Below are 13,206 nucleotides of genomic sequence, written 5' to 3'. Positions count from 1 at the left end.
TACTTGCCAGAGTTTCCATGCAGTGTAACTAAGTCCTTATTTATGTGGTTGCAATGCATACTTCAAACACAAAAACACCTTAACTTTATCAGCCAGAAAGAAGCTTTACTCCAAAACTGCTTTGGTAAGGTTTTAAACTTTTGTATTAGAACTTCTCAACCTCTGAAAGTGGTCTAATTCAGTCACCCTTAATTCCATACACAAAACCATGTCTTCAAACTTATTTCAATATGATTTTATTTACAAAATACTGGCAATAGTTAATGTTACATTTCAAATACTTAAAAAGCTTAAAAATTTTAAGTAAAATATAAAACAATCAGATTAAAAGAATATATTACAATTTAAGCACTTTCAATTGTCAACAGGCCTTTAAAAAAAATTGCTTTTGTTGCTATCAAATACAAAAAAAGATATATTTACTGGTAAGTTAAGCTTCTCTGCATCAACTGGCTGATGGAAAGGCCAGGCAAACTGATGTTTCCAAACTGCTTTCACTACAACTTTAAGTAAATATTGTAGTTGATTTGTAAGCCGTCCTGGTTGACGCTTGCTTGAGTTCGAAGCATCACCAGACTGGTGATTAACCTACAAAAGAAAGTAAATATATAATAGCATGATAGCAATATTAAAGAAGTAAAAAATATACAATAAAATTAAACATAAATAAATGAATAAATAGAAGAAATGTATGCCAGCCATATTTAAGCAATCTGCTTAGGCAATCAGTAACTCTAGGAAGAGCATTCAATCTGTTAAATCCATCCCCACTTCCCCACCAGGATCACATCAACTGATGCAGTAAGTGTTAGATAGTAAACAATGTCTAATAGCAAGATGTGAGACCAGTCCAACTAACATAAATGATACCTATAATGATGATATAAAGACAACCATCCCATAAAATTAAGATTCTAAGTCAAGAGTCACCAAACTTCTTCCACGGTGGGTCAGATAACCAAGAGATGGATGAGCACGGGCTGCATAATGATTTTGTTCAATACAGTACAGTCAATAAACAACAAAGACAACCAACATATTTATTTACCAAAAAGTTATCGAAGAAAGCAATGTTAGCAATAAGATAGTTATATCACACCCAGCGTGCACATATCCAAATCTTATAAACTAGGCAGCAAAAAAAGTTAGTGAAATTTGTGAAACTGGTGTTTAGCTCTTAAGATATCATTAATATTTGCTTTAGAATTACTGCATCCAATCAAGAGAATTGCTTTCAAATGTTCATCAGTCAACTTCATTCGATGTGCTGACTTCACATACTTTATTTTTGAAAATCTTTGCTCACAGACAAGTTATTCCAAAGACTGATGCCATACCAGAGGCAAATGAACTCTCATTGCAGGTATTTACACAGAAGTTAGTGTGATGGCAGACTGGATCTGGCCTGTGAGCCATAGTTTGGTGACTCCTGTTCTAAGCAAACAGATGTCTGCTCATACTATTTATTAGTTGTTTTGCACACACTGATCAAATTGTGAAACTCTTCTGGTGTAAATCTTGTATCCTAGCCATTGTAATGTTTGAATTAGTCTTTTCCAATGAGGTCTATCTATGCCCAACCATCATGGGAAGGGAAAGGCTAATTGATATATCAATGTCTTTCAGGACAGACTATGTAGCCAAATTTGCAAACATTTATTTTAGTAGATTCAATTTTTTTTTTCACTGAAAAATGTATAGAAGCCCTGTGTGTTATTCATACCAAAGTGCATGAAATGCACTAGGACCCACTTTTCCATCAGTACTTGGTATACAAGTGTAGCAAAATGTGTCCACTCTGGTGTGAAGTTTTCCTAGATGCCTTTCAATAAGCAACTTCTTTTATTAATGCAACAAAGTATGTTTCAAAATAGTCGTCAGTTTTGGAGTATGTACAACCAGCAACTGAGAATCATTTTGATCAGTCATTCAAGGAACTTAAGCCTACACTCCAAGCTTTGTATGGCCTATCTTTGTTTCCTAAATTCTCAGGCATCTCAACACCACTGTAGTTAACAAATGTTAGTCCTCAACAGAATGGAAGGCTCTTCTAACTCAATGAAACCCCATAATTTGAATACATGAATTTTCAGAAAAATTTAATTGTAGAATCAAGCATTTTAAACCCTTTTCCTTTCTTTCTTTTTTTTTTTGGCCCTGACTTTTGAAAATAATTACAAATTCTGTATCACTTTGTCAGTATTAAGCTGGTAGTTGGAACATAAATTTGAAATTTTGATAGGAAGTTTTAACGTAGATGATTCCCATCTAAATTTTCAAAGACCATAACACTGCAGTTAGACTTCCAAAGATTTTAACCCTTTAGCATTCAGATTATTCTGTCAAATGTAATGTGCATTTATTGACATTATTTTAAATTACAAATGCATTATCTTGTAGCTTTGAGATTTAGATACAATTATTTACATTTGACGGATATTTGCCCTCATCTTGTTTGTTGTTAACATTTCGGCTGATATAACCTCCCGTCAAAATCAGGTGTCATGGGGAAATTTCAAACCTGGGTTCTCATTTCTATTGTTATTATTATTCAGGTCACTGCCTGGAATCGAACTCGGAATCTTAGGGCTAGTAGCCCGCACTCTTAACCACTACGCCATATGGCGCATTGTTTACTTTTAGAATGATATTCTAGGATAGGTGTGAGGCCAAATCTGGCCAATTTTAACTTAAAACAAGTAGAATATTTGAACCTAATACGGCTGGTTTAAATGCTAAACCTACTTAAATCAACATACCCTCTCTCAGTTTAAACTAATAGCTTTAACTATTTATATTTTTAACCATTGCCAGTCGTTGCTACAGAAGAGCATACAAAAGAAAGTAAAAAAAAATACATCTCAATTTTATGAACAGACATTGTTCAGTGTCATTCATCATTTCACATCTGCTCTCCATGTTGGCAAAAGGTTAGGTTTTGACAGTGTATGAGTCATAGTCAGGATATACATGTGTGCTTGCGTATGGAGATAACAGGTGTAGCGTTGGCAAATTTCAGTAAGCACGAGGGTTTTAAAGGATGCAATGTCTCGACAACTAACAACTCATGCAGGTAGTTTGTTCCATGCTTCAGCAACTACACATTTACTCATTTGGTGAAAAACTTGACCGTTTAGCATTCAGATTACTGTCAAATGTTCTGCTTATTTATCCACATTGTTTTGAATTAATCATGCTTTATCTCATAGCTTTGAGACTTTGATATGACTTTATTTTTAGAAGAATGACATTGTAGGGTAGGTGTGAGAGACTGGATCTTGCCAGTTTGAACAGAAAAAAAAGGTAGAATATTTAGGCCATATATGGCCAGTTTAATACTAAAGGGATAAACATATCTATGAAGGAGTAAGTCTGATCAAAGAGCATGTCACCACCAATATTTTTTCCACACACCTTTCTGACAAATGTGAATTTTACATGTTGAAGCAGTACATTTTTAGGGATGTAAATTACAGTTAAAATAAGTTAGTTGCTTAGATATTTAACCAACTGGCTAAGAATAAAGAGTTACCTAGAACCAATGTTCTATGTAACTGATGTTCCAAAATATTTTTTCTAAATACACATACATAAACATTATACACACTATCTAAACTTATACATTGTATTTTTCACACATGTCAAGGAAGAGATCTTATCTCAGATAATTCTGCAGAAAAAAGCCTTCTAACATCGTGTTTACATTTAGTATTAAACAAAGATGACAATCTTAATTCCATGCTGTTTCAATTGTGTACACTGAGTTTATGTATAAATACATGTACACACACACAAAAATATACTACATAAAATACACATACACTTCATTGTTCTTGAATGTGCCCTTTCCCATCTTTACATGGATCAAACAATTTTTTAATGCAGATTTTCTATGGCTTGATATCATTCCTGCCACTAACCCATACCAGTATAATACCAAGGAAAGTAATATACATACATATATGCATAGACACCTATGTATTTGTGTGTGATACACATATATTAATCTCCATTCCTTTCCCACTGATTATCTTTCTGTTCCTTCAGTTACCTCATATATCTGCTACCATTCTTCAACACTTCATATCTGCCATCACAATGCACATCATCTCCCTAGCTCTGGTCTATCTACCTTCCTCAGTAACTCTCACCATAATCACCACTTCACCCTTGTTCACTGTTCACCACATTCACCTCTACCTCCATCTCTTAACATCTGTCACTCTCCCATCACTCTTACAAAAAGTAACACCTTTCCCACAGTCTGTATCCTGTTTTTTATGCTCATCATGTACCCTGGCAACCCATCACTTCCATCCCTATCTTCTTAACTAGTCCCATCCACCCTTATAGAATGCAGAGTTGCCATGTATTTCCTCTATAATGAGACACCTGTTCTTATCCCCACATCATACTTAAAACTTGCTATAAAGCCACCTCTCCCTCTCAAATTCTTCCACCACTTAGTTGCAGGTTTCCTTGCCTCCTCTTATTTCGGTCCTCAAGTTACTCAGTAACCTCATTAGTGCTGGTGGCACGTAAAAGCACCAAGTGCACACTGTAAAGTGGTTGGCATTAAGAATATCCCAGTTACAGACATTAAACCAAAGCTGACACTGGAACTCAGCCTAGCACTATGGTTCAACAAATCTTATCAAGCTGACCAACCTAAGCCAGCATGGAAAACACATGCTAGATAATAACACACGCACAATCATAACTTAACGTCCATGTACCATGCTGGCATGGATTTGACAGTTTGACAGGTTACAATGGCTCCAAAGAATGCATTGTTCTCCAGTGTCTGCTTTGGCATTGCTTCTATAGCTAGACACCCTAATGCCAACTATTACAGCATGTGCTGGGTGCTTTCTTTATGTCTCTCTACACACATGTATGCATATATTACATCTAGGACTGCCTTTTCACAGCAGAGCAAAAGGTGTTTGTAAGCTTCTCTTAGAAAGGCTTTTAGTCATCCATGTCTTCTTAAATGAATGCCAAATTCCAGGTAGATGAAACTTTGCATAACCTTTGAAAGGGTTTGGATTTGGGGAGTGAAACACAAATAGAGGCTTTAATTTCATATCATCAGTGTTATTTCCTTACAGAAAAAAAAAAAAAAAAAAAAAAAAAAAAGATTTTTGCAGGTTTTAAACCCAACTGTTGAATTTTGTTTCCCAGGAAAAATTTCAAGCAGGCATGAGCTTCTAGTAAAGTGCAGTTTCATCAAAATTATTCTGGTGTGTACACTCTTTGACTTTTTCAGCTGATCAGAATTAGTTGCAACCTATGTATCAGCACTAGTAGCTTCACTAATAAATTTTCTATTGTGCGAATTCAAGTGATTCTTAAACCAGCCTTCAACAGCTTTTACTTTACTGCAAATTGTTAGATAAACTAAGTTTTTCTTTTTTGTAATTATCACTATGCTTATCTTCAATCCAAACACACACAAAAAGTCTAAGTAGCTTCTTGAGTGCTTGACGTAACTTATATTTTCACCTGTTGTTCCCACTTAAGATATTACAATCTTCAACCCTTTAGCATTGATCAGATTACTCTAAAATGTTAATATTCATTCACATTGTTTTGAATTAATCAGGTTTTATCTTATTGCTCCAAGATTTTGATGTGACTGTTTATTTTTAGAATGACATTGTGGGTATGTGTGAGAAGCTTCAATGAACATAGTGGACTGAATATGGCCAGCTTAAATGCTAAATCGTTAAGCTTTCCCAGCGTATGAACAATAATTGTAACTTTATTAATTTACGTGCTAACAAAGATTCACAATTGTGCATTTTTATGCAATAATTTTTTAATATGTGAAATTAATAGGTGAAAAAGTAATGATTTTATTGATAAACACTAAAACTGAATTTTTATGCATTTTTCCAGTTTGTTCAATTTGTAAAATTTTGCCACTTTTCAAGATCAGGTACATCAATTTGAATTAATTAAAATATAGGTATAGTCAGGGCAAGATTTTATTAATTCTGTATTTCAGGTAAACATTCTTATTGCAAAGTAGAAAACTTTTTATAAATCAATGAATATAGTATTGGTAATGTACTCTTACCTAACAGAATGTGTCCAAAGCTCATAAACAAGTGAATACACATTTTCCATTATTGCTCATTATTTGCTTTCAGATGAAAGCAATATATGATAATTGGAGTTGTGAAACTGGAGTTAAAATATTTCTATGCTATATTTCTGTCACAAAATTGTTCAAAGCACTCTTTACACAATGGCATTTGATAAAACAAATATATAAAATAGGTTTCAATTTGATACCCCTTTGTAGTTTTTCTCTTTAGCAATGAGCATATTCTTCAGTTTTCTCCTACCATGTAGTTTTACCATCTTAAGGAAGTCGATATTCTCCTTGTTTGTAAACACTTATGTTAATTTTGCTTTTCTCCCAGTTCTGTGCTTTTGAGAAGAGTAGACTCCATGAAAATGAAATGTTACATCAATACAAAATTTCATGACAGTAATCATTTGGTGATGGCACTACCTAGTAGCTTTTCATGTACACAAAATAATTCACTATTAGTTAAATTTAATAAAAGGACACAAACTGCAGATGTGGTGCAACTGAGGCAGTAACATGGTATCGATCAAATTTTTTGAACCCCACCCATGTGTTTGTTACATGAAACATTTACTCCAGTACCAACACCTGGCCATTGACTGATAGATAAGAATATATTTGCCATTTGTTCTTCTATGAGGTGGCTAGCATGTTTCCCTTCTGTGTTTTAAGAATCTTCCCACCCCCACTGTGTTTTAAGATTATATTTTAGGGTAAACCCTACGCAGTTACCCATTATCATACTGGAGGTGTATGATAAGGCAAGATGTTCTGACAAAACTGAAAGGTTATAATTTTATGTTTCTCTGATAACAAGTCAAGTATTGGACACACTTTGTATAAAGGAACAGAGTTCATTTCATTCCAACCAAGGAGCATTAGAAGTATTGCTCAGGTGTAAATATTGATTTAATTTGAAAATTTTAAGATAATACTTGATACGTAAAGGCCACAATACCTCCTATCTGCACTTTAGTAGTGCTACAGTTTTGGACATTGCTTTATACCAAACTTTATAAAGAAAAGAAAAGAAAAAAGAAATGGTTGAGAACCCCTGATCTAAAGGTTGAATGGGGAGGAGAGAGAGAGAGAAAAAAAAAAGAAAGATATCATTGTGGACCAGTATTTTCAGTGAAATCTGGAATAGTAGTGTTGTATGTTCAACTATGTCACCATACGGTTTTGAATGGCACCCTGAAGCTCATGACTTCTACTATGAAAATAACTTTATCAAAAATTCAGAAACATATGCGGTTCATTTGAATATAAGTCACTGTTAACTTTTCCTTTTCATTTTACATTTTTAAAGTTTAAATCAGTATCATTACCTCCTGAAGCCATTTTGGCATTTACAAAAATATCCATCTCTACTTCAAACATGTTGTTGAAAAACGTTAATTGTATTTAGGTAGGAATTGTTTTATCTTGAATTATGTCAAATCTATGAGATTTGGATGACATAATTTATTTATGTTTAGAGTGATATCATAGACTAGGTATAGGAGGCTAATTATGGCTAGTAATTATTTAAGCCAGGTTAATGTTTTGGCAACATGACTTATTGGTTCATGTGTTAAGCCCTTTCAAAATATCAAGTTTAACATCCAATACATTTTTTTTGCACTACTGCCTTGAGTTCCACTTGATGGCTTGAACTGAAGGTAATTCCAGTGATAGCAATCAATAACCATCCATAACAAATAAGGCAGGGGAAAAAAAGCACAAAAAAACTGTTTTTTAAGTAAAATATTGCTTTATTCCTATGGATCTACAAATGGAAATGAAAAGACAAAAGGGAATACTCTGATTATAAGTAGTTGAAGGGCTGTCAGGTTCATGGCCACTTTGCTTGTTGCTTGAGCCATAGGACCCCCCCCCCCAACCAACAACAACTGTATTGGGTTGACATACAACCATTGTTGTGACATACATTGTTATGTCAAAACTACAACTATTGTTGCCAGACTGGTTATTAGCAAGTTAATGGGTAGCTAACAGTGGCTTAAATACATAAAAGAATACATAAAATACACACACACATACATACATAGGCACATAACTATATGTATGTATATGGGTGCCACATAAAAAGCACCCAGTACATTCTGTAAAGTGGTTGATGGTAGGAAGGGCATCCAGCTGTAGAAACCATGCTAAAACAGACATGGAGCCCAGCCAGCCAAACCTATGCCATCATGGAAAAAAGGGTTATGATGATGTATAATACCCTAACCACTAAAGCACGTGTTCCCACTACATTCATGCACTGATATGTCTATATGCATAACCATATATACACATATATATACATGCACATATACAAACACACACAAGCATATTAATACATGCATACACATATCTCCCACTCTTCTTTTATCTTCTTGCTTACTCAAGCAATCATCTGTACCACTTCTATACCCCATCCAAGAACTAGAAAGTGCAACATAACATATTTTTACAACCTTCTCCTTATCCTTTTGCAACTGGTGTAGCCATGTATTTCTTCTAATGCAAGACACCAGTTACTATTCTCATATTACACCTAACATCTCAGCACTTGGCAAAAGCCCAACACTCAATACACTTAGTAAAGAAGTTAGGAAGGGTATCTAGTTGTAGAATCCATACCAAAGCAGAGAATAGAGCTGTATAAATATACAACATCATTTAATGTCCATTTTCCATGCTGGCATGGGCTGGATGTTTTGACTGGAGCTGGGAAGTCAGAAGACTGCACCAAGCTTTGCTTTGGTATTATTTCTATGGATGGATACCCTCTTTAACATGTGTATATTACATACATATATACACTGTATGCATACATATATACATGTACACTTACACATACGTACACATGCACTCAAACATTACGCATATAATTACAAAGACAATAATGTGAACAGGTTCACTTGATACATCAATTTTCAATTGTTTCATCTGAAATCAATCCCAATGTTGCCATATGCAATAATATATGCAAAGTATTGATTATTTATTCACCAGGTGCCATTAAAAGGACACATGCAAAATAAAACTCATCAGAATCACATATAAAAGACATTTGCTGAAAGAATGTGAATTATCAGGAATATACATCAAATTGGGTGAAGTTGCTGGATCACATTTGCATATTACAAACAAAACAAATCACCAAATCAAAGATGAAAAGAGAACAGAAAAAAAGATAGATTTTTTGTTTTCAGGTTCAATAATAAACAACTGACTTGGTATCAGTTTCTATATCAGCAAAAGGACTTTTCTGCCTTGTTCTTTACTCATGCTTTATGGTTCTTAAAATATATCTATTCCATCAGCTATTTAGATAAGTAAACCCAGACACATTTCTATCTTTTTATTTTTATCATTCTGAAATTCTGTTTTCCGCCAAATTATGTCTATGGATAAGGTGTCAGCTACCTTAATAGCAAATAGTCACTCTTACATGCACACACAAAGATATGGAAGACACATCCCAACAGATGTTTTCAGTGGTTTGTATGCCCCATCCTTCTTACCAAGTTGTGCGCACACACACTCACTACTTATAGGATAATTTTTGTGTTTACACACAAATAAAAGGAATAAAACATTCTTGATTCTTACATTAAAATCCATATTCTCAAACTCATAGCTTATTCAGTTACAAATATATAAATTGTCACATATTACACTTACAGACAAATTCCAGAAGTTTAGACTTCTTTTTAGGGCAGCTGTTATAACTGTCCTAGATTACTGTAATCTTAGTATATCATTACTATAAATCCAATAAGCTGATCTGCCAACCGATCATTCCAGATTGAAGGAGACGGCTGCAACAGCACTTTGAACAGAACCCTACTAAACACTGCTTGTCATAGCTGACTAGTTTGCAGAATGCAGTTGGGACTTATGAAATAATTCAATAAAGTTGTGTATTAAACTGGACAAAACTGCTACAGAAATTTAGGAAATACTCCTAAGGTGAAAGACAATGAGAAGTGTGGGAGGGAGAGGGACATCAGAACTGGTTAAGAAAATCTGCAATTTTCTGGATGAAGATCACATATGTACACAGAATTATTTATGCAGATCTGAACATGAGCAAAGATTGTGGGTGCTCAGTGACAAGTGTCCTACTAACCAATTACTTGACAGAGATAGGTATCAAAACTGTCTCTCACCCACCCTCCTGTCCAGACCATGTGCTCTGTGACATTTGGTTGTCCCCAAGCTGGAGGAAAACCTCAAGGATAATTGTTATGAAGACAAAGAAGGCTGTGACAAAGGTCCTGGACACCTTCAATTTGGAGGACCCTCAAGGGGTCTTCACAAAGTGCCATAATGCTACAACACGTACACTGAAGTCAGAGAACCCTACTCTGAAAAGAATTTATATATATATATATATATATATATATATATACACACACACAACACACACACAGACATATATCCATACATATGTTCACATATATACACACATACAACATACCCATCTTTAACCCTATGATTTGTTTCAGTCACCAAGTAACTTGCCGGATAAAGATCCTTTCATAAAAAGAGGCAGTCAGTAAAGGAAGGTGGCTATATGCTAGATGATGAGAGGTTATAGTATGACAAAAGGGACAGATTTAGGTCTCTCTCTGGAGGAGATATATGGTCACCCCAATGGGAAAGAGGAACAGGGAGAGTGAGTGAGTGAGAGAAATATAGAGAGAGCAAAAGAGATGACAGCAATGCACCAGGGTATACTCTCAAGGTACAAGGATGTTAATATAAATGGAATGGTAGAGGATTGCCCAGGGTGTAGGAGTACAAGAGAGGGGAGGGATTGGCAAGGAATGCTGTGAGTGGTGTAACACAGGTATGAGGGGGGGGGGGGGATGTACTGATGTTGGACCGTAGAAGGGGCAGAGAGATAAGCATAGTGCATGAAGAGATGTAATTTGTTTCATCAGGAGTAGGGTATGTGAATTAATCTTACATGTGCTTCTAGAATGCAATTTCACTAAGGCTGGCCATCTCAAGAACCTCATATAGCCAGACATCTCGGTCTGTAGTCATCACAACGAAGACCAACATCTTGAGATTAGCCCTCATTTCTTCATCCTATGTCTTTCTGGGTCTCCCTCTCCCACAGGTGCCATCCACATTAAGCAATCGGCACTTCTTTATACAGTTGTCTTCATTCATACGCAATCATATATCCAAACTATTGAATATCTATTTATACATATATACAAACATACATTGGGCTTCTTTCAGTTTCCATCATGCAAATCCACTCACAAGGCTTTGGTTGACCTGAGGCTATAGAAAAATTTTTTTTACTTAAGATGCCATGCAGTCAGACAAAACCCAGAACCATGAGGTTGGGAAGCAAACTTCTTACCAAAAATGTGTGTATATATATATATACAAACACATCGAAATGCAGGACCAGATACTGCAACAGCTTGGGTTTCAGGGGACCACAGCTCTTCAATATACTTCCTAAATGCCTGAGAGACCTGCATAGTGTGAATGTGGATCTCTTTAAAACTAAACTGCATATCTGAGCCATGCACCTTCACATATATGCATATGTGTGTGTATATATATAATATAAATACATATGCAAACGCACATATCTATATATATGCATGCATGCACACACACACACACATATATATATACATATATGCATGCATGCACACACACACACACACACATATATATGCATGCAATGACACACACACACATATATATATACATATATATATACATATATATATATATATATATGCATGCATGCACACACACACACACACACACATATATATACATGTATATATATATGCATGCATACACACACACACACACACACACATATATATACATGTATATATATGCATGCATACACACACACACACACATATATATACATGTATATATATAGCATGCATACACACACACACTATATATATATGTATATATATATATATATATATATATATATATATATATATATATATATATATATATATATATAAGTACGTTTAAATATTTGTTGTGCAAGATTTTTTATGTGAAGTCGTGTATTGAAACAGATATTGTTATATTTCGGAATGGTCATTTTGCCAGTTTAGCCAATAAAAACACACGCACTATATATTTGGTGTTACTTTGCTTCAGTGTTATTTATTTTTTACATTAGTCTTTATCTTGTTTCGGCCAGTGAGAAAAAAACAAAGGACCACTGATGCGGTCACAGGAGTGTGACGAAAGAACTCTGGCCGAAATAAGATTAAGATTAATGTAAAAAATAAATAACACTGAAGCAAAGTAACAAAAAAAAATATAGTGCGTGTGTTTTTATTGGCTAAACTGGCAAAATGACCATTCCGAAATATAACAATATATATATATGCATGAAGTACCTGGTAATCCACAGGAGAGTGGAGCTTATCCCTTGGTTCAGTTTTCATAATTATTTTGCTAATCCAATTCCAACAATACAAAGTATGTAGCCCTTGAAACGGCTTTTGTGCATTCACAGAGAATATGGAATTCTCTTACACAGGATCTTCATTTTAGGAATCCCCAATAAGTTGTGAATACCCTAATTGCGAAGTCAGTTGCTAATCAGATACGAGATAACAATTCACAATCAATAACTCTGAAAAGGGCTTTTCTGCGTTCCCAGAGAATATTACCCTTAGCGGGGCTACTGTTGGTATATTCGTGAAAAATTCACTGACTGAAATGGATCTATTGTTTAGGAAAAAAACATTTACAAATTGCAAAAGTAACTATCAGTTCAATTACTAAGAAATAAGGGAGTTCGACGCCGCTGCTCGCATCTGTGTTTCCTGTTGAGAGGTTCATCTGGAAACCCTGACAACAAGAGATCCAGTTTAGTTTTAAAGAAACCCACATCCACACTATGCAGGTCTATCAGGCATTAGGAAGTATATTGAAGAGCTGTGGTCCCCTGAAACCCAAGCTGTTGCAGTATCTGGTCCTGCATTTTGATGGTGATGTTGGGATCTTTGGCACCATGCAGTGGTGCCCAGTCTTGCTGTTGGAGTAACTTTCAATGCCAAAATCCAGGACAAGGCACTCCGAGATTTTCCAGCTGTATT

At 34.9% G+C, this 13,206-nt stretch overlaps 1 protein-coding gene across 5 annotated transcripts in view; it reads right to left on the bottom strand.

Annotated features, from left to right (window-relative positions):
• Positions 1–13,206, bottom strand: part of LOC115232611 (bromodomain-containing protein 3) — a 94,928-nt gene that overhangs the window by 55,917 nt on the left and 25,805 nt on the right. For all 5 annotated transcript variants that reach the window (XM_029802594.2, XM_029802596.2, XM_029802597.2 and 2 more), the window contains exon 3: positions 424–588. In XM_029802594.2, coding sequence (XP_029658454.1) covers positions 424–588 — 165 coding nt within the window. The remainder of the gene's footprint in view (positions 1–423; positions 589–13,206) is intronic.

Source organism: Octopus sinensis, linkage group LG2 (assembly GCF_006345805.1).
Source record: "Octopus sinensis linkage group LG2, ASM634580v1, whole genome shotgun sequence".
NCBI lineage: Eukaryota > Metazoa > Mollusca > Cephalopoda > Octopoda > Octopodidae > Octopus > Octopus sinensis.
This window is presented reverse-complemented; position numbering and strand designations above follow the sequence as displayed.